The sequence below is a fragment of the Sorex fumeus genome, unplaced genomic scaffold (assembly GCF_029834395.1).
Source record: "Sorex fumeus unplaced genomic scaffold, SorFum_2.1 ptg000036l, whole genome shotgun sequence".
Lineage (NCBI taxonomy): Eukaryota > Metazoa > Chordata > Mammalia > Eulipotyphla > Soricidae > Sorex > Sorex fumeus.
This window is the reverse complement of record NW_026606093.1, coordinates 8,342,398-8,369,957: the sequence shown is the minus strand read 5'-3', so window position 1 is coordinate 8,369,957 and position 27,560 is coordinate 8,342,398. Positions and strand designations below refer to the sequence as shown.

General features: G+C 40.4%; 1 protein-coding gene across 1 annotated transcript; it reads left to right on the top strand.

The window, feature by feature from the left end:
• Window positions 1-10,909: 10,909 nt before the first annotated feature.
• PRICKLE1 (prickle planar cell polarity protein 1) lies at window positions 10,910-23,405 on the top strand. The gene is made up of 7 exons (XM_056117832.1): window positions 10,910-11,095; window positions 13,006-13,119; window positions 13,706-13,843; window positions 14,425-14,628; window positions 16,614-16,800; window positions 18,621-19,484; window positions 22,277-23,405. Exons 1-7 carry the CDS (start codon window positions 10,964-10,966, stop codon window positions 23,134-23,136), a joined length of 2,499 nt encoding a protein of 832 aa, XP_055973807.1. The 5' UTR covers window positions 10,910-10,963; the 3' UTR covers window positions 23,137-23,405.
• The last annotated feature ends 4,155 nt before the right edge of the window (window positions 23,406-27,560 follow it).

Here is a 27,560-nt window from a genome sequence, read left to right as displayed (position 1 = left end):
TCGGGGCTCCCGGGGCTCCGGAAACGGGCGGTCGCGGAGGGTGCCGGGCGTCGGGTCCAGAGGGGTCGGGGCCGCGGGGCGCCGCCTCGGCGGGGTCGGGGCTCCGGGTGCCGGCCCGCGCCGTGACGGGCAGCCCCGGAGACGGCGGGGGGCCCCGGGCTCGGCCCGCGCCGTGACGCCGCCCGGAGAGGCCGCTCGAGCCGTCGCTCGGGGCTGTCCTCGCGCGGCCGCGGCTCCGCATCTCCCAGTGCGGCCCGCGGCGCCCCCTCGCGGCGGTCGCGGAGGTCGGGCTCGCGCAGCGCCCGGCTCTGCGCCCCGCAACCACCCACGCGGACACCGCCGCCTCCCCGCAGCCCCCCGGGGAAGGAAAGCTCGGGCCGCGCGCTCGTCGGTGTCACTCTAAACTGGGCTATGTGTGGAATTTGTTTTTACAACTCGAGCCTCGCGACTCCTCGAACACTTTCTCGGAGTATTTTCTCTGGCAACTTGTTTCCAGCGAGAGCTGTGAGTCTCACAAAGAGGAGTGTTGTTCGGGAGCCAACAGGTGACGGGGTGAAACCCGAGTCTGTGTGTACATTGGAGCCCAGTCTGGCTGCTGTGCTTGGGACGTCGTTGAAAATAGAAATGCAAAAAATCACTAGGAGACCGACTGGAACGTGACTCTGAGGAAATAAATATCTGCGGCCCCTGTTTTGAGAAACAGTCAATTCATTGCAATAGTCCCTGCGTGGACCAGCTCCACAGCAGACGTTGTGGATTTTGTCTCTGTAGGCCAGTAGGCAGCCCAAAACCTGACCCCAGAAGAATCCCTCCAGCCACGGATCATGCTCTGTCATTTTGTTACCTCCTTTTGTTGAGCACTGTGTCTTAATGACTTGGAATGTATTTGGGCATGAAATTAGAATGCTTTGAAACCCTGCTGAGTTCCACGTTTCCTCTTGGAAAAATAGCTTGTTGGCAATTGTATGGTACATGACAGGCCGATCAGCTGTTGGAAAAAATGTACAAGTTGCATGGAGAATACAGTTGCGTGGAGAATTACCTGGAAAATACAGAAAATGCCAAATGGTACATCGTTTAAAGCCACCAATTGCTGTAGTTTTAGTACTTCTAGTTTTTAAAGAAATCTTACAAAGAAAAGCAAACTGCTTACAGTTTTTGTAAGAGGTATCTTAGAATATTTTTTTCTCGTTTAGTTATCTGTACAACTTATTTCAATATAAGCAAGAGTGAATTGGAGCCTCAGTTTAGCAGACAGTAGGCATTTGTGTGCTCTTTGGGTGTGTGAAATAACATTTTTAGTAGCCGTTATGAAATTTAAATGATTGTAATAAAGTACGCAACTTTTATAGGCATCTCTCTTTTTAAAATTTTTGAGTTAAGGACACCATGAGAAAGAAAACATGTCTGTCCATAAGGGTTGAAAAGACTGGAAGTGGAAAAAAAAAACCTAGTTGAAAGGTTTCTGTCCAACCAAAATAGTCTGTAGTTCAATTTAATCCACTGCATATTTAGCCTGGAAGAGTAAGAGTGGTGAGATGTGTGTAATCTGTTTCTTCTGTGTATTACAGTTTTGTTAACACACAATTTAAGGGAGAAGCTGTTAGATAGTTTTGTGGCTTAGAAGAGATGGAAGTTAGCAGCAGGAGACACCTAGGGGAATATTAGCCCCAAATGACTTCATAAATCAGTTTCCTTGGCTTTTGCTGATTTCCTTCTTCCCTGGGATTGTTCACACAAGTGCTACTTTTTCATTGAGGTCTTACATGTTAGTCTTTACAAAGGAAAGAGTGACATTTCACTGGACAAAAAGTACTTATAATTAGGGATATGGCTTGAGATTTATATTCAACAGCAGGTTCATTATTCTCAAGCCCCTCAAATCCTCTCCCATCTGAATTGGTATACATTGTTTCCATATTGGTACATCATCTTTCAGTTACCTTGTTCACCTGTCTGTAATCTTGTGTTTCCTCTACCCCACCACCCCCTCTTGGTTTTGGCTTTTGAGCATACCCAACTGTGGTCAGGCTCCAGTCTCTGAGCTTAGAGATTGCTCCTGGCATTGCTCAGGAGACCATACTGTGCACCAAGAATCAAACACTGGTCAGCTGCCTGAAAGGCAAGAGCTTTACCCACTGGACCATCATCACTCCAGGGCCATTATTTCCCTCTTCTTTGTTCCTTTCCTCTAAGACCCAGGAGTGGCATACATTTATATGTCAGTTGTCTTTTCCCCTTGCCCAGATATTAAGTTTCTTTTCTGGGAGTATGCCCCTCTGCATACTTATTGAAAACATTATTGCCATTTACTATTGCCACCTGATGTTGTTTCTCTGAAAAAAGTCTTCCAGTGAGACTCTTCACTGCCTCTGTATCTTCAGACACTATGCTTGCTTACTAAGCTTTTTTAGGGGAAAATGCTAGACTTATTCATGTATATGTGAAGGTCAGTCAAAATAATCTTTAGGCATCCTGCCTGGCTGTTGTATACAATGCAGTAGGAATTTTCCCCAAGTTACCAAAAGTTCATAGCAAAAATAATAAGGCCTTTTTTCTTTCTTTATAATTTTATTTATTGAATCACCATGAGAGCAGTTACAACGCTGCTTCGGTCATACAATGAAACACCCGTACCTTCACCAGTTCCCATTCTCCACCACCAAAAACCCCAGTATACCCCCATCCCAAACCCTCCCCCTACCTATGGGGGAGATGATTTCCATATTACTCTCTATTTTCATTACATTCAACATTCAACATTCAACATTTCATTACATTCAATAATTTTATTTATTGAATCACCATGAGAGCAGTTACAACGCTGTTTCGGTCATACAATGAAACACCCGTACCTTCACCAGTTCCCATTCTCCACCACCAAAAACCCCAGTATACCCCCATCCCAAACCCTCCCCCTACCTATGGGGGAGATGATTTCCATATTACTCTCTATTTTCATTACATTCAACATTTTGACACCAGACCCACCATTATTATTTGGGATTTTACCCCAACACTCCGATCTGCCGAAAAGGCAACAGTAGACAATTAGTTTTCTATTGCTGGTTATGTATAACTTATGATGTTGCATGGCTGCAGTAGTGGCCATGCAATTTTGGAATTAAAATTTTAACAATTAAATCTGGAGGGATTTCTGCCAAAACCTGCTGGGTTCCGAGATTTGTTCCTGAGTCTCTGGGATCATGGCCATTAAGCAGCTTGATCAGGAGCCAGAGAGGCCATTCATGGGCGGCAACTCAGGGTCTTGTTGGGACGGGGAGGAAAGGGCCGGCTCTGCCCCCATCCTGTGAGGCTGTGCGTGTCTCGTCACTACGGGCCCAAACCTGACTGTCCAGTGGCCTCTGGAGGATGGCGGCCACCAGGCTGCCAGTGGGAACAGGCCAAGGCACGAAACCTATTCCCACCTGGGGTTGCCCATCACCGTTAACCTACTGCAGGGACTGGATGCATTTCTGCCAAAAGCCACTGGGTTCTGAGATTTGTTTCTGAGTCTCTGGGATCATGGCCATTAAGCAGCTTGATCAGGAGCCAGAGAGGCTGTTCGTGGTGGCCACTCAGGGTCTTGTTGGGACAGGGAGGAAAGGGCCGGCTCAACCCCTATCTGGTGAGGCCCCATGTGTCTCCTCACTGCAGGCCCAAACCTGACTGTCTAGTGATCTCTGGAAGATGGCGGCCACCATGCCGTCAGTGGGAACAGGCCAAGGTACGAAACCTATTCCCACCTGGGGTAACCCATTGCCGGTAACCTACTGCAGGAACTGGATGCATTTCTGCCAAAAGCCACTGGGTTCTGAGATTTGTTTCTGAGTCTCTGGGATCATGGCCGTTAAGTGGCATGATTGGAGCTAGAGGGGCCGTTTGTGGGCAGCGACTTGGAGTCTCGTTGGGGTAGGGAGGAAAGGGTCAGCTCCACCCCCATCCCCTGAGGCCCCGCATGTCTCGTCACTGTGGGCCCAAACCAGACTGTCCACTGGCCTCTGGAGGATGGCGGCCACTGGGCCATCAGGTGGAACAGGCCAAGGCATGAAACCTATTACCACCTGGGGTGGCCCAGTGCCGGTAACCTACTGCAGGGACTGGATGCATTTCTGCCAAAAGCCATTGGGTTTCAAGATTTGTTCCTGAGTCTCTGGGATCTTGGCCATTAAGCAGTCTGATCAGTAACCAGAGAGGCCATCCTCCAATAATATAGCTGAGCCGGAGGTGGTTTGTGGGTGTGTCTCCCACCTACCTAACTTTTCGCCGTTTACTTTCTTGGTAAACCTTGCCCCAAGTTTTTGGGGTCTGGCCAAAGGCACAGCAGCAATTTTGGGGTGTCTGGAAGTCTGAAGGCACCATCAGGCTGCTGATACACTCGCCTCACAGATACAGATTGACCTGCTGGCGGCACCATACCCCCAAGGCTTTTTTTTTTAAATAAAGAATCAGTAACACCTACACTTTATGTATGTTATCTTATTAAACCAATGGTTACCATGCTTATGGGAGGGATAGTTAAACCCTTATTCTATATACCTTCAGATAAGCTTTTTTCAAAGAATAGTTGTTAATCTACAGAATATTAGCTTTTTTTTTTTTTAATGAGAGCCCGGCAAGCTACCGAGAGTATTCGATATGCCAGACACAGTAACAACAAAGTCTCCAATGGAGACGTTACTGGGCCCGCTCGAGCAATGAGAGGTTGGTTGTGGGAAATGTGAAAAGCATTTTAGTACCAGACAAGTAGCAGGCATCATGAGAGCAGGAAGGAAAAAAAAAAAAAACACTAAAAAAAAGGCCGTCAGATATTTTTAAGTCATGGAGCTGGGAGCATGCAGTTCTGTATTGTGAGAGAATCTTGAACCCCTCATTGTCTAATAGAACTAGGAATTCTCTGCTTGAAGATTATTTTGTGAATCTGGAAATTGGTGCTTTCTGTACTGTTAATTTTCTACTCAAACTGAAAACAAATTATTAGCCAAAGGCTCGGTCACATGTAATTTACACACAGCACAGCGGTAGGGCATTTGCCTTGTGCGCAGCCAGCCTGGCCGAGCCAGGTTCGATTCCTCAGCCCCTCTTGGAGAGCCTGGCAAGCTACTGAGAGTATTCAATATGCCAAACACAGTAACAAGAAGTCTCACAATGGAGAGGTTACTGGGCCTGTTCGAGCAAATCGATGAACAATGGGAGGACAGACCATTGTTAAAGAAAGCAAGGAAATGTATAATGGAATCTGGAAAAATTCTTTTAGTGAATACTTTTAAAAAAAACTCGTTTAAAAAATAATAGCTTATAGGCCAGTTTTTTTTTAATATTTTCCAAAACTCTAAATGTAAGAAGGAATGAATATAAAGGGAATGAATCTGGTAAGTAAATTTCAGGAGCATCCCCTCCTTGCATCACTATACTGGATGCATAAGGTTCCTGAATTTGAGAAACAAATCTTGCTTCTTTTGTTCATGAAAGACTGGAAAGATCCTGCCATGCTTAGACCATCATACATATTCTGTGCATGTGTATGTGTGTGTATGCATGCCTGTGCTCTGGTGTTGTATATTTTATTTAGGGACTGGTTAGAAGCTGACTCCATGGCTACTGGGAGTACTGGATAAGTGATAAAATTTTATGCCTTTCAAGAGGCATAGAACTCATAAAGATGATTAAATGTCAACATCTAGCCTTTGTTATTAGTCTATTGTTCTTATTCTGGTGTTACTGATAAGCTTCAAAAAAATCTGTGGTCATAGTTGAGCAAATATACCAAGGTATACATCCGAATATGAATTTTAACCCTTGTACTTATTATAAATTTCTTTATTAAAACTCATTTGCATGCTTAGACTATCTTTAGTAGAATAATAAATAGTTGCCATTCGGATTTATTTATTTTGAGGTTTAAAAATAAATACACTCAGCAGTGCTCAAGGCTTACTCTTGACTCTGCACTAAGGGGTCACTCCTAGAGGTGCTCAGGGAATCATATGGAGTGCTGGGGATCAAACTTGAGTTGATCACATGCAAAGCAAGCACCCTACCTGCATTACTATCTCTCCATCCCTAAGAGATTTCCTTTTTTATTTGTTTGTGAGACACACCCAGCTGTGCTCAGGGCTTAACTCCTGGCTCTGTGCTACAGCATCACTCCTGGTGAACTCAGGGTTCCATATGTGCTTCTGGGTATGGAACTTGGTCAGCTCTGTGCCAGACAAGCGCTTTACCCACTGTGCTCTCTGACTCAGTAGTTGCTATGTTCAAAAAAAAAAAAACAGTTTTCAAGATGTTTGTTACTTGTCAAAAGCATGAAGACTTCAGACTGAGTTAGCTGAGTTACTGAATGCTGAGAGCAGTTACTGTTACTCTTTCTTTATTCTGTGGGTCAGACATTATCTTGACAATTGTGATTGAGAAGTCATATATCTAGGCACTGTTTGTCTGGGAGTCCTTTTAAATGGTGAGAAGCATTTTGACTATTTTGAAGGAAGAGGGGTAAAAAGAGGACAAAGGAGAGAAATGGAATTCTTCCCATTTTCAGTTACATAGTTTGCTGAAATATTCCATGATAATACTTGTCTAAGGAAAATATTTTCAAATCTCTCCCCTAGCTTTGCCTGATTATCTTCCTTGTGTTCACACCCTTTGTCATTCATTTCTCTCCTTGACCTTTACAGAGGAACATTTAGTTTTCTCTTCAAAATTGTATCTTCAAATAACTCATAACTCATTTGATTTTAATTCAGGTACCTCTCTGTATGTTTGACCTCAGGGCCATCTTTGATAGCTAGTTATGCTTTGCTTCCTCTGCATATTTAATGGTTCACCTGTTGTTTGCAACCAGAACAAACCCATCCCTGAAAACTGTTTTATTCTTTTTTCCACAGAGAATATTTTCCATTCAGAATTAGACATTGAGGTGGCATCCCTAATGATTCATTCTTTCTGGGGGGTGAGGGGGTTGGGCACACATCTATTGTTGCTCAGGGCTTTTTTGTGTCGTACCTGAGAGGAAGCCTGGGTTCATTGCATGCAACTACCTCCTGTACTGTATCTCTCCAGTCCTTTTCTTTTCTTTTACTGAGGCAAACTACCTCAGAGTTGGTTTGTGTAACTATCAGGCATTTCTGGTTAATTAGTTTATTGCAGTATTTCAATCAGAACTATAAACCTACCTGAGAATTAATCAGGAAACTAATGACTTGAGCTATTTTAGCTTTTTATTCATTTTATCCTCCAGCACTTAGTGAGATGCCTTGTAGATAACTTTTGTATGTGTGTGCATACTTTTGTTTTCTGGGTTACGTTTTGTTGTGTTAAAATATCCCTATATTTTAGATTAATAAATACTTTAAATACTGTGGTTTAAAAAGTTGTTGACTATACAGTTGTTACAGCCTTTGGACATTTTACCACCCATCTCACCACCAGCATGACTTTCCCTCCACTGTTGTCGCCATTTTCCCAACCACCCGCTAAGCCCTGCTCCCTTAGGAGCAGAGAATAATTTATTTTATATTGCTTGCTACAACTAAATGCCTAATGTAATTATCAAAAATATTTCAGTAAAAGAAGATCTGTAAAAATTGTTATATCTCACCACACAGGTGTTAAGTCCTCACCTAAGGATCTACTAAGTTGTTTGTTGCTTAGTTGAACCTATGTTACTGTGTTGTTGTTGTTGTTGTTGTTGTTGTTTTGGCTTTTGGGGTCACATCCTGCAATGCTCAGAGGTCAGTACTGGCTCTGCACTCAGGAATTACCCTTGGGCTCAGGGGGACCATATGGAATGCTCAGGATGGAACCCAGGTCACCTGAGAGCAAGGCAAAGTCCCGACCCGCTGTACTATCACTCTAGTATGACTGCTTTTGTTTTTTGAGCTTATAGCATTACTTTCCCATCTAATTTGGTGTGCTCCTACTGGAATTTCTGTATTGAATAAGTGGCTTTGTGGTCCAGAAAGGTCAGGAACTGTAGAACTGGCTGTGCTGGCTGTGGGAGGTGAGGGTGGCTGCCAGGGCTCCTGGGAGTGCAGGGAAGCAGTGGTTCTGGGGGAAGGTTGCCCACTTTTCTGAGAAGGCCTGGAAGTTCTCCACCTGGACACTGGAGTATTTGGAATTTTTCAGATTTAGGGTCTCAGACTGCAGAGGTTATTAGTGAAGAAGTAGAGTTGAGCTGTATGGCAGTGGTGGGTGTGGCAGTTGGGGGGGCTTAAGCTGTGGGGTAGGGTGACCCAGCTCATCCCTCTTCCAAGGGTGCCCCAGAGTGTTCAGCTGGGAGAACGGTGTGCCCATGAATTTTAGTGACTTGGCTTGCATCTCCTCAGAGATTTAGTTAGTTGTAGATTCAAAGAGTAGAGCCAGAGGGTGACTTGACCTGGCTGTGGAGAGGTGGGTGTGGCTGCAGTGCTTTCAGAAGAATGGGGGGGAGGGGCAAAGGACAGTTATGTCCACTGTGGAGTTATGTCTACTGTGGATAAGTAATATAATGCAAAGAATATACTCTTAGATGATTGCCATAATTGTATATGATTGTATGTATTTGGGAAAAACAGTGATAATGATAAATCAAATGAGTTTGGATAAAGACTACCAGAGTTTATTTTCTGATCATTCTATTTGCCATTTGTTACAATTTTGTTGAAATTGGCGAGATAAAGGAAATCTATTATATGCCTGTGGGGGCAGTTTGGGATTGAGAGGGAAACTGGGGATATTGGTGGAGGAATGGACAAACTGGTGGTGTTGTACTGCTAAATGCTTAGAACAACTGTATAAAGGACAACTTTGTAACAATCACGGTATTTTTTTTTAAATAAAAATTAATTTAGAAAAAAACTATCAGAGTTTGTCGTACTATTCTTGCAATGTCTCTGAAATTCAAAAATACATTAAAATAAGATTTTACAGAAAAGTATGGGGCATAGGCAGGCCCACTCTTTCTTACTTTCTTTCTTTCTTTTTTATTAAATCACTGTGAGAACAGTTACAAAGCTTTCAGGTTTAAGTCTTGGTCATACAATGATCAAACACCCATCCCTTTACCAGTGCTCATGTTCCACCACCAAGAACCCCAGTATACCCCCATTCCACCCCTCCCCCTGCCTGTGAGGCAGATGATTTCCACTTTACTTTCTCCTTACTTTGATTACATTCAATTTTTCAACAGAAGGCCCACAATTATTATTTGAAATTTTCCCCCAACAATCAGACCTCCTGAAAAGGCATCATTAGCTAATTTGTTTTCTATTGCTGATAGTGAAGAGCATATGATTTTGGATTTCTGGTATTTTAGTAATTAAGTCTGGAGGGATTTCTGCCAAAAGCCACTGGGTTCCGAGATTGGTTTGTGTGCCTCTGGGATCATGGCCGTTCAGGAGCCAGAAGAGCCGTTCGTTTCCCTTGACTTGTGGTTAATAGTTGGAATAATATCAACTGTGTGGCATTATCTCTAGTGCTAGTAAAGGTAGTAGCTATTGGATGGTTGGTATTCCATTGTGGATTGTCACAATTTAAATTTTTTATAAGCTTTTATTTATGAAAGAAAAATAAAACTAATGGCTGGGTTTTAATAGGTAACATTTGAGTTGCATAGAGTTAGTCACTGAAAAATGACTATTTTCAGGCCCCAAAGTGTGTAGGCTTTATTTCCTTTCCTACTTGTTTATGCAAGTTTTAAGGCAGAAGAATTTTTGAAAGTATGGCAGGTCAGGAATGTAGTGTGACGAGACTAGACTTCAGCTGGGTGATGCTGAGCAAGTCACTTTCTCTAAAATTATTGGGTTGGGCCAATTACAATTTCTTTTTTTTTTGATGGGAAGGAAAGGCAGTAAGTACAAAAAGCTCTATCTGATTATGAAAGTCTGTTTTTTTTTTCCCTTTGTGACTTGGTATTATTGATGATTTTTAAGAATTACAAAGAACATGGTGATAGCAGAGTTCCTTTGTTTTAGGGTGGAGGGTTGTTGTCTCGAATTTATATAGATATTCATCTGAGGAATCTTCATTCAGAGCAAGATTTATGTCTTATATAGCCTGTTTCACATGTAATCGATATTAACTTTTCCATGATTGCTTACTAATAGTCTACAAACCCTAACTGGATTGTATTTAATCTAGTGTTCAGATTCATTTCCTTTGATGGAAGGAACTCAATGACCTTAAGTCCATAAGAGAGCTTATCACCTTAAGGTGCAGTGTTAAAATAAATAATCTTTGAGAGTTTAGCATAATGAATAAACTAAATTTCATGTCTCTCAGAGCTTTATTAGAAACAAAAAATTAAGCAGTTGGTTCCACAGATCCACTCTACATAGAGCAGCACTTCAGCTTGGAAAATCACTTAGGAAATGTGGGGAGCAAAGTATGTCTTTGAACCCATTTTTCATGGTGACTAGTAGTGTCAAAGCAGGAGGTACAATTCCTAACACTTCTTTCTACAACTCATAGAACTTCATAGGGATTTCATTTGTGGGCGTTTTCCTGAGAACCTTTGTAATGGTGTGTAGAGAAATGTTTTACTTATTTGAGAGGGTACCACTCCTGGCGGTGCTTTGGGGTAGGAGTGGTGACCATATGCGGTGCCAGCTCAATCTGAGTGTCCGTTCAGTTTGAGTTGGCCACATGTAAGGCAAGTACCTAAGTAAATCCTTGTACAGAGAGATGTTTTAAAGTCATCTGGAAATAAGCTAGTGTTGGTGGCATTTTTTGACATACTGAGCTGGAACAGAACCTCTTTCCAACTTGTATAGCCTAAGTTTTTCTATGCATAGAAGTAGAGGATGGTGATACTAGTAATTTAGTGTCTTGGCCCAGCTTAGTTTATAGATTTCAATAAAAGCTCTCTCTCAGAGGGTAAGTGTAATGTCTTGAGGTATTTTTTCACTTCTTTTTTTCCTTCTGTTCACAACAGCCATTGTTTTATGTACTGAACCAGAGAACCTGACTTTAAGCCTTATTTAATATTATGCCTTTGGAGATGGAGCCCAAAATGAGCAAACTTGCCTTTGGATGCCAGAGAAGTTCCACATCTGATGATGATTCTGGCTGTGCATTGGAGGAGTATGCCTGGGTTCCCCCAGGCCTTAGACCAGAGCAGGTAAGAAATTAATCATCCTGTTTTTTTTTCTATTTTTCAATGAGATTTAAATTTTTTAAAGGAGTTTTGAGGGGAGGATGGTGGTGGTGATTTGGGCCGCACCAAGAAGTGCTTCTAGAACTTGGGCTGAGAATTAGTGCCCAGCAGTGCTCAGAAACCATGCAGCACCCAGAGAAAGACTGGGCTTGGCTGCATGCAGAACGAGCACCTGAACACCTAGGCTCTCTTTCTATAATTTTTTTTAAAATATTTCCAGAACACCATTGCCTCACTGATATGCTACTCTCTACAAGCCTCACTAATCTTGGGATAGCTTTAAAATGTTTCTTTTAAGGTCATACTTAAGTGTCTCGGTGAAAATTTTCAAGCTTTCTTCATGGATCCAGAAACCTTTTAAAATGGAGGTATTTTTTCCCAAATAAGTGAAATCCAAAGTACTGCATATTTGCATTTGTTATGTAGGTTTCTAAAATGTTTCTAAACTTTGGTGTGAAAGGAAGTTCATCTTTAATAAAACTCCAATAACAGTAAAGAAGGTAATAACAACAGCAACAACAACAACAAATACAGTTTCTATATCAGCCTTCAGCAGTGCTTTTGATTTGGAGAATATTTTATGATAAATGGTCTAAATATTGTTGCTTATACATTTGACCTTTAACCTTTCACATAAAAGCATCTGTAAGTCACTGGGGTTTGGGGGGAAAATGTAGTTAACTCAATTTTGGGCTTTGTATTCTTATTTTGAGGAAGATAAAAACTATATGCCTGTTTTTATTTTCCCCTGTAACTTAAAATGGTAAGTTATTAAAAAAAATAAAAAGTATCAATTAAGTTTCTTCCAAATAAAAGTTTTTGAGGGTTTTTTTGGTTTTAGTTTCTGCCACGCCCAGCTTTGACCAGGCCTCTCTCCTGGTAGAAACTTAGGAACCAGAACGTAGGTTGGTCAGGTGTGCCTTACTATTGTACTATCTCTTCGGCTCCTGATTTACAGTTTTGTTTCCTATATGGTGGGAACTCCTTTGAGAATATGGTCTCCTTATTCATCCAAGGCAGTTGATATTCAGTAAGTAAAATGGTAAAAACTTCTGCAGCTGATACACTAGGGAGAGGGTAGTTGCTGGCATAGCCCATTAAGAACCTATTTTTCACAAATGATTTATAAAGAGAGAATGATTAATAAAGAGAGAAATTGTTTATTGGGTAGGTTTATTGTGATACTGAGATATTGAAGCTCAAAGGCCACAAATTCACTAACCTATCTTTTTTTCTTGAATCACTTGCATTTTTTCTCAGCAAATCAGTATCCTTTGCAGAACTCCTTTCAGAATAGTCCTTTAAATATACAGGAAAAAAAAAAGAAAAAATTGTGTTTTCCTCAATGGTTGTCCTCTCTGGTTGCCTTGAGGAAATTTAAAAAATAGCACCCACAGAAGCAAAGAAAGCTGATGCCTGAGAAGGCCCAATAAAGGGAGACTTTACAAAGTTTAAAAAACAGGTTTTGTCTGTGTAATGTGTAAAATATCAAGAGCAAGGGTGTGTGTGTGTGTGTGCGCGTGTGCGTGCGCGCTAGATTTTGGGGTAGTGTAATATAGCCTGCTTGGTCATTTGCAGCATTCAACCCTGAGCTGACCTGTGGAAAATCAGCTAAGGAATAGTAGCATTAAATGTGCATATTTTATGGTACATAATTTATGGTGCCCTTAATTGTCACTACAAATTACATTCCTCAAAAGTAATTTAGCAGCTGAGTGTTTGAGTGTTTGCAGTTCTGCTGAGTTGGCTCAGCTGGTCTTCTCATTAAGCTACAAGAGACAAAACCTTTCACCTAAAGGAAAAAGTAACTTTAAAGATAGAATTAACTGAGACATTCACTTTCTGTGTGCTGATATTTTCCATCTCTTACTCAGATCCAGCTCTATTTTGCTTGTTTACCTGAGGAAAAAGTTCCTTATGTTAACAGCCCTGGAGAGAAACATCGAATTAAACTACTTTTGTACCAGTTGCCACCACATGATAATGAGGTAAAATAACAGGAAGATTAATTAGAAGAAATAAAAAAAAAACAATCCATATGATAAGTTTTGAGAGGCTTCTCTCATAAACTGTAGTGCCTCCTGACTGCTGACATCTATCTTTTACATTTCTTCAGTTAAAATTAGGCTGGAGAGTATGCCCTTTATTTCTCAAGAGAAAAGAACAAACAGACTTAACACCAGTTGGTTTTTATAGTGTTTGCAGCCACCCATCAATTATCAGGAGCCTACAAATTCCTGAGATTTTAGTGCCTTCTGGGAGTTCAGGTCTGCAGCTGAGTGCCTGCAGACTTGTAGAATGAAAGTGGCGATTAACAAATGTAAACCCTTTGTACAAAGGTTAATGTTATGCACATTTCTAGTGTCCCTGTCCTTTGAGTTTAAACATTAAGAAAAATAAAATCTTGTTTCTTCAAATTACTAGAAGAAACTTTGTTTGTAGGGTGCCATTTTAAAATTGGAGATTCATGAGGTAGGTCAGCTAAATTTGTTTTATTTCCTAAAATTCTTAACTCTGGAAAAGAATTGGTTAAGGAGACTGTCAGTCTTCAGCTCTGTTTTCCATTCTGTGAAGGTGCGGTATTGCCAGTCTTTGAGTGAAGAAGAGAAAAAAGAATTGCAAGTGTTCAGTGCTCAGCGAAAGAAAGAAGCTCTTGGAAGAGGAACCATTAAACTTTTGTCCAGAGCAGTGATGCATGCCGTGTGTGAACAGGTAGCCCTTCTAGGATGAGTGGCTTTTGGTAGTGATGGGGATGGACCATGACTTGGTCAGTGCTCACAGAGTTAATAAAATGAGGGTCCTACAAAAAATAATAGGAGAAATTTAATTTTTTATGAGATCAGGATTAATGTTGAAGTTGTCTACACTGAAGGGAAAGTTAGATGAAATCCAGCCTTTCGGAAGTTGGTATGGAGAGAGGTGACGGGTACTACTTTTCAGAAAATGGAGAGACATAATGAAGATATTCTGAACTTTACTGGCAAGACACTGTTGCTCTCCTTCGGAAATGTATCAAATAGGAAACTGGCACCCAAATATCACACTCCCAAATACCAAGTCAGTCTGCTGGAGCTGTTCTGGAAACAGTCCCTACAGCTATGTAACTGAAACATGTTCATTTTAGTTGAGAATCACAAATATACCAGCCTTAAAGAGATATTTAGTCGGTAATAATAGTAAAGGACAAAAATAAAAGCTTCTCTGACTAATTTGGGGTTTTATGTGAGGAGAGAAAGGCAGAGACTCCAGTCATTAGAAAGCATTGTTTGGCATTCATATCCTTTTGTTTTCAGTGTGGCCTGAAGATAAATGGAGGTGAAATTGCAGTGTTTGCATCTCGTGCGGGCCCTGGAATATGCTGGCATCCATCCTGTTTTGTTTGCTTCACATGTAACGAGCTGTTGGTCGACCTCATCTATTTTTATCAGGATGGAAAAATTCACTGTGGCAGGCACCATGCAGAACTGCTCAAACCACGGTGTTCAGCATGTGATGAGGTAAAAATAAAAACTCATCTCTTAACACTGGAAAAATTAAGTTTCTAGCAAGCCAATATTCCACTGTTTGCCTCCAAGTAAAATAACAGCATCTCCTATTTTGGTTATCCCTGGGACATATGGGAATGGATAGTAGTATAAAGGAATTTTTCCATGTTTTTAATTTTAAATAAGTTTTGATTTCTAGAAAAGTTTGAAAAGACAAAGAATTCCTGTATACATTCCTCAGTCACCCATTATGTTAATGTCTTTCATTACTTTTGCATATAACTCAAAACTAAGACAACACTGGTATAAAACTATTCCCCAGTTTTCTACTAATATCTTTTTTATTTCAGGTTCTCATCCTGGGTGGCTCTCTAGATTTGCTTGTTCTACTTCCTTAATCTCCTAAATCAGTGAATTTTTTAAGTAGATTTTGATTTTACTTTAATATTGATATATTGAAAAGCAACAATTTATATAATGAGGAAGCCCAGCTGTGCTCAGGGTTTCTCCTGGCAGGGCACAGTAGCTCAGGAGATCATATGCAGTGCCAGAGATTAAACCCAGGTCAGCTGAGTTCCAAGCAAGCACCTTACCAACTGTATTATCTCTCCAGCCCTGCTTTCACATATTTACTGATAACTTTTTCAGTGATAATTATGTGAAAAGGTAAAGGTTAAGGCCCTCCCGTTGATCGTCAATTTGCTCGAGTGGGTCCAGTAACGTCTCCATTGGAGACTTTGTTGTTACTGTGTCTGGCATATCGAATACTCTCGGTAGCTTGCCGGGCTCTCCGAGAGGGGCGGAGGAATCGAACTCGGGTCGGCCATGTTGGCCGCGTGCAAGGCGAAGGCCCTACCCGCTGTGCTATTGCTCCAGCCCAATTATGTGAAAAAGTTTTTAAATTAAAAACATAAATTATAGGGCCGGGGAGATTGTGCAAGGGGTAAGACACTTGTCTATGTGCAGCAAATCTTCTTTCAGTCCATGACATGGCATATGGTTCCCTGAATGCTAGCAGTAAACTCTGAGCACTACTGCTGGCAGTGGCCCCTAAACCAAGCAAACATAAATTATAAATGGAAAAATTCTTAAGCTGGAGATGACCACAGTTAAAGGCATTTTTTTGTTTTGTTGTTGTTGTTGTTGTTGGGTTATACTGGCAGGGCTCAGGGTTTACTCCTAGCTCTGTGCTCAGGGATCAGCCCTGTTGGGTTGGGGGGACCACATGGAATGCCGGGCATAGAAACCAGGTCGGCAACATGTAAGGCAAGAGCCCTACCCACTCTAATATCACTCCGGCACGTAAAACATTTAACTACACAATTGCTGCCCATATAGACAAGCTTCTAGATAACTACAATTATGTTGCACAGTTAGGTAAAAATAATTTCAGACATTTTTATGGTTTTTCTTTGAATGAAACATTTAAAAGAACACTAAATTATTTCATTATTTATGTACTCTTTGCCAGGTTATGCCAACAAAGTAGGGAACAAAAATGTAAGAAAGTTTAAGCAAGCACATAGTTTCTCTTTTCAACATTTTAAATTTCTGCCCCTGTTCTGTAGCTGGAGTGATAGCACAGGGGTAGGACGTTTGCCTTGCACGCAGCCAACATGGCCAACCCGAGTTTGATTCCTCCGCCCCTCTCGGAGAGCCCGGCAAGCTACCGAGAGTATCTCGCCTACACGGCAGAGCCTGGCAAGCCACCCGTGATGTATTCGCTATGCCAAACACAGTAACAACAAAATCTCCAATGGAGACGTTACTGGGCCTGCTCGAGCAAATCGATGAACAACAGGAGGGAAAGAAAAGAAAGAAAAGTTCTGTAGCTGAATCAAGTTAGATTTAAACTGAAGGCTATGAGAAATTATGATTGGTTAAGTGATTTTTCATAAGCACCAGTGTCTTTTAGTTGTAAGAAACATGCAGCTACTTGGCCTTTGAATGGTTCAGTTATTTCCTTTCATCAGATGGTTTCATATTTCTTTTAAAAGATTATTTTTGCTGATGAGTGCACGGAAGCTGAGGGTCGCCACTGGCACATGAGACATTTCTGCTGCCTCGAGTGTGAGATGGTGCTAGGGGGACAGCGGTACATCATGAAGGATGGCCACCCATTCTGCTGTGGATGCTTCGAGTCTCTGTATGCAGAGTACTGTGAAACTTGCGGGGAACATATTGGTAAGTCCACCTCACAGACTTCTTTTTCACTGATGCGTTAAGTCTGCCTTTGCTGATACACAAATTTTTAAAAATTGAGGTGTAATTTACATAACATTGAAATGCCTTTTAAATTTAGATATCACGATTTACAATAGTAATTAAAATTTATTTTTAGACAAACAGAATTACTGCACCACACACACTACCAGAGTGCCAGTATTCCTCCACCTAAGTAACTTTTTGTCCACATCTTCTCCCCAACCAACTTGGTAAACTCAGTTTTTTTGGCAGAATCTCAGGGTGGTTTTCATTGGTCATTGCCTGGTCCTGTACTGTTTCTTCATATTCTGCATATGAGAGATCACCCAGTTACTTGGCCTCCTCCTGATTCATTTTACTTAACATGGTATCCTCCCAAGTTGGAATGAAATGCAAGATTTCCTCTTGTCATAATGAAATAGCAGTCCATTGTGCATATCTGCCACAATTTCTTTCTCCATTCATCTGTTTTTGGGCATTTGAGCTGTACGAACACAGGAGTATGTGTATCTTTTTGAATTAATGTTTTGTGTTCTTAGGATAGATGCCAGACCAATGGCATCTATGATAAGACCAATCATATGGAAGTTCCATTTTTTCAGAAGTCTCCATGTGTTTTCTGTAATATTTACATATTCGTAATTTTTTAGTTTAATGAGTTTTGACAAATGTCAACTAGTTCACTTTCATTATTTATAGTACTTCTGTTCTATAAAGTTTTCTGACTTTCTGACATTAGAAATATGGGTACCTGTAAACTACTAGCACATTTTCATCCATGAATCAATACATAGTCTTGGCTCATGTATGCTTCAGCTTAAAGAACCTTATTCAAAATATATTACTGATTCATTAATATTGAACTTAGGGCCATCAGGACCCAATGCCTGAGTGAAACCTAACATATTTTCTCTATAGTACACAGAGCCTTCATTGCTTAGGAATTTCAGCTTTATGCCAATTTCAGAATTTACCAGCACTTCAGCACTCGGCTCATTGGCCATTTAAAACTGAGATCAACAAAAAAGCACATGCACACACCCACACACATGTTCTCTCTTTTTTGAAACCTAGTCCATGTGCTACATGGCAGGACTTTAGAGTCAGCTTCTGTATTACTACTCTTCCTTTCACTGCCTCCAAGACCAGTGTTCGAATCTGAACAGTAATAGAAGTTCCCTTACCCATAAGCAGCCTTCCTAATTGGAAAGGGAACTGGAAAAAAAAAAACAAACAAGAACAAAGAAAAAACGTTGGGGGGTGAGGGGTATTAGCCCTGGCTCTGTGCCCAGAGTTCACGCTTGGTGATTCTCAGGGTACCATATGTGGAGCCAGGGGTGGAACTGGAATTGGCTGCATGCAGGATAAGCACATTACTCGAGTATTCTCTCTCTAGCCCTACAAAAATATTTTTAAAATATATCAACTAAATAGAAAGATCAGCATGTCATGTGTTTCAAGTATGAGAACTGAAATAAAGGTGGGGCATCATTTTATTGGAAATGGGAACTATATAGTTTAATTTAAAATTTTCACCACTCTTTACAGCTTTTTAGCAAATGACCTTAATGGCTTTGGTATGAGGGTTAAAAATAAATTTTAGCAGCTAAGCAGATTTGCAGTAGGGAATCTGTGAATGAGAATAGCTGTACCTGTATAACTAACTCATAGCCTAACATAGTATAGCACATTCCATCATCTCCAGAGTTGTTCTGTCAGGCCATAGTTTGTTTATTCCTTCTCTCCTTTGTTCAAGGTTGTTAAACTACAGTCTTCTTATTCTGTCCTTTTCCAAACAGGTGTTGACCATGCACAGATGACCTATGATGGGCGGCACTGGCATGCTACCGAAGCCTGCTTTTCTTGTGCCCAGTGCAAAGCCTCTTTGCTGGGATGTCCTTTCCTTCCCAAACAAGGTCAGATCTATTGCTCAAAAACATGCAGCCTCGGGGAAGACGTACATGCCTCTGATTCTTCCGACTCTGCATTTCAGTCAGCTCGATCCAGAGACTCCAGAAGAAGTGTCCGAATGGGCAAAAGCAGCCGATCAGCAGATCAGTGTAGACAGTCTCTCCTCTTGTCCCCTGCTCTGAACTACAAGTTTCCTGGTCTTTCAGGCAATGCTGATGATACCCTCTCTCGGAAATTAGATGACCTGAATCTTTCCAGGCAAGGAGCAAGTTTTGCCAATGAAGAATTTTGGAAAGGAAGAGTAGAGCAGGAGACCTCAGAGGACCCTGAAGAATGGGCTGAACATGAAGATTATATGACACAGCTCCTCCTCAAGTTTGGTGATAAAAGCCTCTTTCAGCAGCAGCCCAGTGAGATAGATATTCGAGCCAGTGAACACTGGATATCTGATAACATGGCCAAAAATAAGACAGAGTTAAAGCAAAATAACCAGAGCCTTGCAAGTAAAAAATACCAGTCTGATATGTATTGGGCACAGTCACAAGATGGGCTGGGTGATTCTGCTTACGGCAGCCACCCAGGCCCTGCAAGCAGTAGAAGGCTTCAGGAATTGGATCTGGACCATGGGGCTTCAGGTTATAATCATGATCAAACACAGTGGTATGAAGATTCCTTGGAGTGTTTGTCAGACTTGAAACCAGAGCAAAGCGTTCGGGATTCTATGGATTCTTTGGCTTTGTCTAATATCACAGGTACATAATCTAGGGATCATGGGATATTTGAAAAAGGTGCTACTAAAATGTTGATTCCAAAAACTACAGCTCAGCACCAGTAGGGGCCATAACTAGACTAAGGGAATGGTTTCAATTAAATGCCGTATATTATAGTTAAAAAAAAAAAGTGTGCATGTGTAGTGTATATGCACATATAAATATATATATTTTTTCAAAACTCATTTGGAATCGGTGTTATCCTAATTTGAATAGGAATAAACTGATTGTATTTGGATAATGGGAATCTGTATCCTCATCTCAGATACTAGACTTTGGATCATATTAAGTGAATTTTATGATATGAGAACCAGTCTGGGCACTTTCAAAGTTCATAACATTTTAAATATTTTCCTAAATTGCCCTCTGGCAATATATAGCTTTAAATATTTTACTTTAATGTTTTTAAAGCACTTTTATATAAGATATTCACATTTTATCCCTAAAATGACCCTGAATTGCAGAGTATATATATATTGCACTTTATAAATAAGGAAACCTGAATTATCAAGCTATAATGGTGGATAAGCTATAATGTTCCACTTTCCATAGGTTTTTAGTTTCAGCGTGACACCAAGCAGTGATCAGTCCTGAATTCAGTGAGTTGCTCTGAGGGTCACCCACAGTGGTGCTCAGGGGACCATATAGTAACAGGGAGCAGACCATGATCTCCAGTGAGCAAAGCATGCAGTCCAGCCCAGTGAGCTGACTCTGCACCCTGTGTAGGTTTGTAAAAGTAAGATTGAGTTTGGAGCCCGGCTAAAATCTATTTGTGATGTCTTTGGATATAGAAATAAAGCTATTATATGACTGCTTTTATTGTCAAAAAAGAGTGTCATCTATTGCATCCATGTAGGTTATGTCATTATAAACAGAAAAGGCTCTAGTAAGTAAAAGTAAGTAAAGGTCCACCCGTTGATCATCGATTTGCTCGAGCGGGCCCAGTAACATCTCCATTGGAGACTTTGTTGTTACTGTGTCTGGCATATCCAATACGTCCCGGGGAGCTTGCCAGGCGCTGCCGTGCGGGCAAGATACTCTCGGTAGCTTGCCGGGCTCTCCGAGAGGGGCGGAGGAATCGAACTCGGGTTGGCCATGTTGGCTGCGTGCAAGGCAAATGCCCTACCGCTGTGCTATCGCTCCAGCCTGTCAGGCATTATTGTGGCAAGGAGCCTGACATACTACTCTCCTGGTTTAGCCAGGATAAGGTTATGATAAAGTTGGCTATAGCACTGTAGCACTGTCCTCCCGTTGTACATCAATTTGCTCGAGCAGGCACCAGTAACGGCTCCCAACAAATTGTGAGACTTAGTGTTACTGTTTTTGGCATATTGAATATGTCCCGGGGAGCTTGCCAGGCTTTGCCGTGTGGGCGAGATACTCTCAGTAGCCTGCCGGACTCTCCAAGAGGGGCGAAGGAATCAAACCCCGGGTCAACCGCATGCAAGGTAAACACCTTACCTGCTGTGCTATCGCTCCAGCTAAATATTAAGGCATTTCCTGTATGGTAGGAAAGAAATTTGGTGGTGGTTTAGGGGGAAGCATGCCTGGCAGTGCTCACAGCCTACTGCTTTAATCCTTGGGGCACATTGTGTGGTATAAGGGAGTGATTGAACCGGGCCTCTTGCTAGGTAAGCGCCTTAATTCCTGTGCAATCTTTCCAGTCCACTAAATGTTTTAACATTTATTCAGAAAATGTGATCTGCTAAAGTGGCAACACAATACTTTAGACATTCTTTGGCAAAAATGGGCTCTTTTTGAAAAGCAGGAAGTTATGTAGTGGCCAGTTGAATATATCCTGTACATTCCCTCTTGTCACTTACAGTCAGCAAAGTTATATGTATTTATCTTATTTTCCTGTATCCTGTTATAACTAAGCATTAACAGTTTTGAGAACCAACATGTTAATATAAGATTAATCTTGAAGTAGCATATTATTTGGGGGGGGTGGGGGGATAGAAGGGAGATGGAAGGGAATAAAATGGAGCCAAATTCCCAGGTTAGGAGTTGGCAGACTTCTAAAAAAGACAAAATAGTATTCGGGAGACCATATGGTTTCTAAGTTGCAACTGCTCAACTGTGTTATTACAGAAAGCAACTATGGATAATGGGTAAACAAACATATTGCTGTGTTGCAGTGAAATTTTGTGGACAAACAGATGGATTTGCCTAAATAGGTTAATTTGATCTTGTGCTTAGGTATAAGTCTAATTATGAGGCTCAAAGAGCAGGAGAGATAGGACAGGGGTTAAGGTACTTACTTAGCACAGGGCTGAACCCTATTTGAATCTCTGATGACCACATATTATCCCCTGACTACAGAGCCAGAAGTAAGCTCTAAGTACCACTGGATAATGTCCCCAAAACAAAAACAGAAATAAGAGGGTCATACTAATGGTCATGGAAGCAAAGGATGGATTTATTTTACATGAAATTGCCATGGGTAGAGAGGCAAGAAACTTTTACATCTTATATTAATAAACCCATGTAGGGGGTTTTATGGAGAACTTTTAAACTTTTGCTGCTCATATCACATGCTATAACTCATGTTTGGCTCCGAAACATTTGGGCTTATGTAGTGACCCAAGTATCTATAACAAAATTAGTCTCAAGTCGATATGGATGTTGATTTTAACCTAACCAGTGTTAAAGGGAATACTGAAACTTTGGAGAACTTTCTTTGAAACACACCATTTCAATAGCTTGTTTGTAATAATAATTGTCAGAGTATTAGAATTACTGAGAATGACATCTTACCTTGGCTTTCCTTCTAGGGGCTTCAGTAGATGGAGAAAGCAAGCCAAGGCCATCATTATATTCTATGCAAAACTTTGAGGAAATGGAGGCAGAAGATTGTGAGAAAATGAGTAATATGGGGACTTTGAATTCTTCCATGCTTCACAGGAGTGCTGAGTCTTTAAAGAGTTTAAGTTCAGAGTTGTGTCCAGAAAAAATCATGCCTGAGGAGAAACCCGTACATTTGCCAGTGCTTAGGAGATCCAAGTCACAATCCAGACCACAACAGGTTAAGTTTTCAGATGATGTTATTGATAATGGAAATTATGACAACATAGAAATCCGGCCGCCTCCAATGAGTGAGAGGACTCGAAGACGGGTCTACCATTTTGAAGAGAGAGGATCCAGGTCTCATCACCATCGCCGTAGGAGAAGTAGGAAATCCCGCTCTGACAACGCCCTAAATCTTGTTACAGAAAGAAAATACTCTCCCAAGGACCAGCTGCGACTTTATACCCCTGAAAACTATGAACGATTTATACAGAATAAAAGTGCCCGAGAGATCCAAGCATACATTCAGAATGCTGACCTCTGTGGACAGTACACGCACGCCACTTCTGACTATGCACTGCAGAATCCAGGCATGAACAGGTTTCTGGGACTCTATGGTGAGGATGACGATTCTTGGTGTTCCTCCACCTCTTCCTCTTCTGACTCAGAAGAAGAAGGATATTTTCTTGGACAACCAATTCCTCAACCCAGGCCGCAAAGATATGCCTATTATACAGATGACCTTTCTAGTCCAGCCTCTGCACTTCCTACGCCTCAGTTTGGTCAGAGGACAACTAAATCCAAGAAGAAAAGGGGACACAAGGGCAAAAACTGTATTATATCTTAACCTAATAGTTCTGGAGATCATGTTTAAATTTTGCCATCAATCATCTTGAATCCTATCTTTTTTAATTCCATAGGAAAGTTACTAAAATAGTTTAAAGTGCTTGGCCCATGCAAATGAGACCCCAATTGCTGTTTATAGTGTGAGATTATTTTGAAGGTGTAATGTCCTCTTTACCCTCTTTGGATCGCACCAGATTGACATGACATCTTATGCTTGTAAGGTGCATTATAGTTTTATGTAACTGCTTTGGTCTCCATAACAAGAGAATCCATAAAACTGTTGAGAAGATTGAATAAGGATGTTGATTTTGGGTGATGGAGAGCTTCAGCCACCTTTGTAATGCAATAGTGTTTTGTCATTTCTTTATGTCAGGTTGGCCCAGGTTCTGGAAAGTCTTATCTTGTTGTGCAGCATGCACAGAGTCACATGAACCCAGCCAACACAGTGCTAACTTGCAAGGCCACCTCATCCCCTTTCAATCTCACTAGCCAGGTATTAGTTCTAGCTACAGAGTGAAAATATTCTATTTATAATGTAGTATTTCAGACTTAAGTGTATTCCTAATTTAATGGTGCAAATATCAATGTGTATATAGTGTACAGTTCAGATTTTAAAGCTGATATTTTTATATCACTGAATTGCAAGGTGTTTGTTACACTGCAGTGCTAGATTTGTTAGGGAACCAGAAACAGCATTTATGGATGAAATGATTGCTTGTATTTTAGTCAGGGTTTATAAGTTTAGATAGTTAAGTTTATATTGTGTAGTCCAATTTTTTTGATTATTTTCAATATTGAAAGGCTCTATATGCATGGTAGGGCTATGTAAATACTCTTTAAAATTATGGCCTACTAATCTTATGAGTGTTATTTATGGGTCAAACAATGTAAGCTGTATAAATGTAAAAATAACAAAAACAATCCCCTCCCTCCCATATCCTTGGAATATATGGTAAAAACTAGAAGCTGTTTGTGTGACTTTTTTTCTCTCCCCCACCCACCCCTCCCACCCTTTGGGGATGATACAAACTGAGCTAAGTGGCAGGGTTGAGTGTTGAGGGACTATGGGATCTTTCCCATGTTTAGCATAATGGTGCTTTTCTCATGCAGAGGCCAAAACTAAAAGGTTTTGTGCTATTTTGTAGTAGAGGATTTAAAATGATTATTTGAAGATAGTTTTCTTTTTAATCCCTTTCATTTGTGGCCATTAGTAGCAATTTTAAAAACTGGACCTTTTGGTTGTTTTTCTTTAAAAATTTTTAAATTAGATGATGCTTCACCACTGATTACTTCAAATTAATAGATTCTAATTTCAAAGGAAAATTATGTTCAATTTGAACTAATGAGGTGATAGTTTAGTATGTGCTATTTTTCACAAACACATTTAAGGCCCTACAGGTCTTAGTGGTACCTGAGACCTCTGAGATGCTTTGTACTAAATGCTTGATAAATAATATTCTAAATCAAAAATTTTTGCAAACAGAGCCATATAAGTTTTGTTTGCTTCTCAGTTCAGGATGGATTAATGTTGCTCTACCCTTAAGGACTGTAGTAGTAGGCAGGAAATAGAATCTTAGGCATAGAAACAACAACATGGGGAAAAGTCATTAGCCCCTGAAAATAAGAAAGTGAATCTAGTATATAAACCAATGGTTGATAGTATCCCTTACATGCAGCCTTGGAGAGGGCAAGGCTTTGTACTGAGCTGAAGAGATGACCTTTAAAAACATCAGTGGTGGAGTCGGAGAGTTGGTACTGTGGGCAAGACACTTGTCTTGCATGCATTTGACCTGGATTGGATCCCTGGTACCCTGTATGGTCCTCCAAGCACCACTAGGTGTAACCCAAAGAAAACCAAACCACATCAGTGATGGGAGAGCTTTTCACTCTAATAAATTTCCCTGGTATGGTGAATTTTAAAAAACATCAGGTGTGAAACATGTCTGAAAAAATTTTTTAAACAAAGCTGGTGTCTTTTCTTTTTTGGGGGTCACGCCCAGTGACGCCCAGGGGATACTCCTGGGTCTGCATTCAGGAATTACTCCTGGCAGTGCCTGGGGGACCATCACTCTGGCCCCTGGTGTCTCTTCTATACTTCATCCCTAGTCTTCAATTCTTTTCCCCAGAAGTAACCATTGCTATTTCTAGTGTATCCTTCCAGTGTTCAAGCATATTTATATAAATGTATGTTTTCAATAGTAGTAAAGTATACACTGTGATTTGCTTTTCACCTTACAGACGGATATTCTACATTAGTACATATACAGTCATATATTGTTTAACTATTGGGACACAGTCTAAGAAATGTTATTTAACCGTGTATATCAGAGTGTAAGTGTACAAACCTAGGGATAAAGCCTACTATACACTTAGACTACATGGTACAGACTGTTGGAACCACCATCTGTTTAGTTCACTGACTCAAAACATTACTAAATGATGTCTGATTATATTACATTATTAATTCAGTAGTTGCAAAATAATTATTTGGGATATATCATAATCTATGAAACCAGTCCATCAGTTATCTATTTGAATTTTTACACACGAACATACTTTGCAACAAAGACTGTATATTTAAAATTTTGGTGGGTAATGCCCTTTTTCCTTAGAAACTGTCTTGACATTTACAGCAACAATGCATGTTCCATTACAACATCACATGTTAGCATGTTTTTTGACCTTTTTAAAAAATATGTTGGAAATAGTGGGAATCTTTTTATAAAAGACTGCTGCAATACTAGTTAAAAGGCTAGCTAGTGAAGGGCTGGAGAGATAGTAGAGTGTAGGGCTCTTGTCTTGCACACAGTCAACCTGAGTTCTTTCCCTAGCACCCCATATGATACCTGAGTACAGAGCCAAAATAAGCCCTGTACTTATTGCCGCCAGTGCTCACCCTCCCCCCCAATAAGTAAAAGGATTAACAAATAGTAAAAAATAGCTTTGGAAATGCAGTTGTGTGTTGAAGGTACTTTGCTCAATAGTTTCTAACTTTTCTCAGATTAATTGCTTTTCCTTATGGCAATAATCACTTTTTAAAACTTTGCTTACATGTGGATTATTGAAAACTTATGAAAATTCAGAACTATCATAATAATAACTTTTAAAGCTTTTAATTAGTAGCAACAACAAATCAGACTCTCTACAATGAGAGAAGGGAAACTTCCTTGCAGTTCTGTAAATAATTAGGCAAGAAAATTAAACATATAGTTGCTAAAAGGAGTTAACAGATTCAGTAAACAAGCATGAAAAGTGTTGGCCATGAATTTCTAAAATTTGGTCCCACGGAAGCTGGAAAAATAGGGTTCTTGCTTTACAATCTGGTTTATATCCCCAGCACTGTGCATATAGGGTTCCTTGAGCACTGCCTGGAATGATCCCTAAATACCGCTGGGTAGGATGTCCCCCAAACCGACAAGAAGATTCGTCTTAAGATGATTATCAAGTGTTAAACCTGGCCTCAAATCTTTACATGATGTGACAATTTACCTAATGTTATTGAGAATATTTCTGCTTAAGCGCCATGGAGGATGGAACACTGCAAAAGTGTCAATGGGACAGAGCTACTTTCAGATCTTATATAAAAAATGATTTTGTATATGCATTTGATGGGTTTTGGAACACTATGAAAGAAACTTTATAATGAACAGCTTTGTAAAGATCTATCTCACAGTGATTCGATAATAAAATCTCAAAAAATCACAATGATATAAACAGTAATTTGTTGTGCTTCCCTTAGAATAATCTAATAAGGAAATTAACTTTATATTCCTGAATTTAAATTTGCCAAAAGCAGGCTCATTTTGATCAAAGTATTTAAATGTTTCAATTAGTTTAAACATTTAAGTACACCCTGTGGTGCTTAGGGCTTACTCCTGGCTCTGTATTCAAGGATCATTCCCGATGATCCTCAGAGAACCATATGCAGTGCCAGGGAACAAACTAAGGTTATCTACATGCACTTATCCCCTGCATTTACTATTTTTGATTTTGCTTTCAAGGTCAAAATGTGAAAAGTAATTCTCGTCCGCTGCCTAATCTTCCTTATGTAAGAGTTACGCAGCTTCTTCAAAAGTAGTAATATTAAAATGGATACAAGACTGCTTTTGTCTAGTGAAATTAAAAAAAAATTAAAGGAAAGAATTGGGTATCAAAGCCTGCTAGATTTCTTTATGTAGTCTCTCTGTCCAACTTTACCTTTGGGTGATGGAATCTGGAAATACTGGTGTGGACAGCAATCCAGACTGCCCAGTGATTTCTGTACAGAGATCCTTTTGGTTACTGAGCTTTTCTTCTAATGTGTATTTGGCTACTACCACAAGAACAACTGTTGCTAAATAAACATATTTCTTAATAAAAAAAGGGATTTGGAATAATGTAAAATCCTTCAATTCTTAAATGGCAACAACTAATTTGAACATTTAA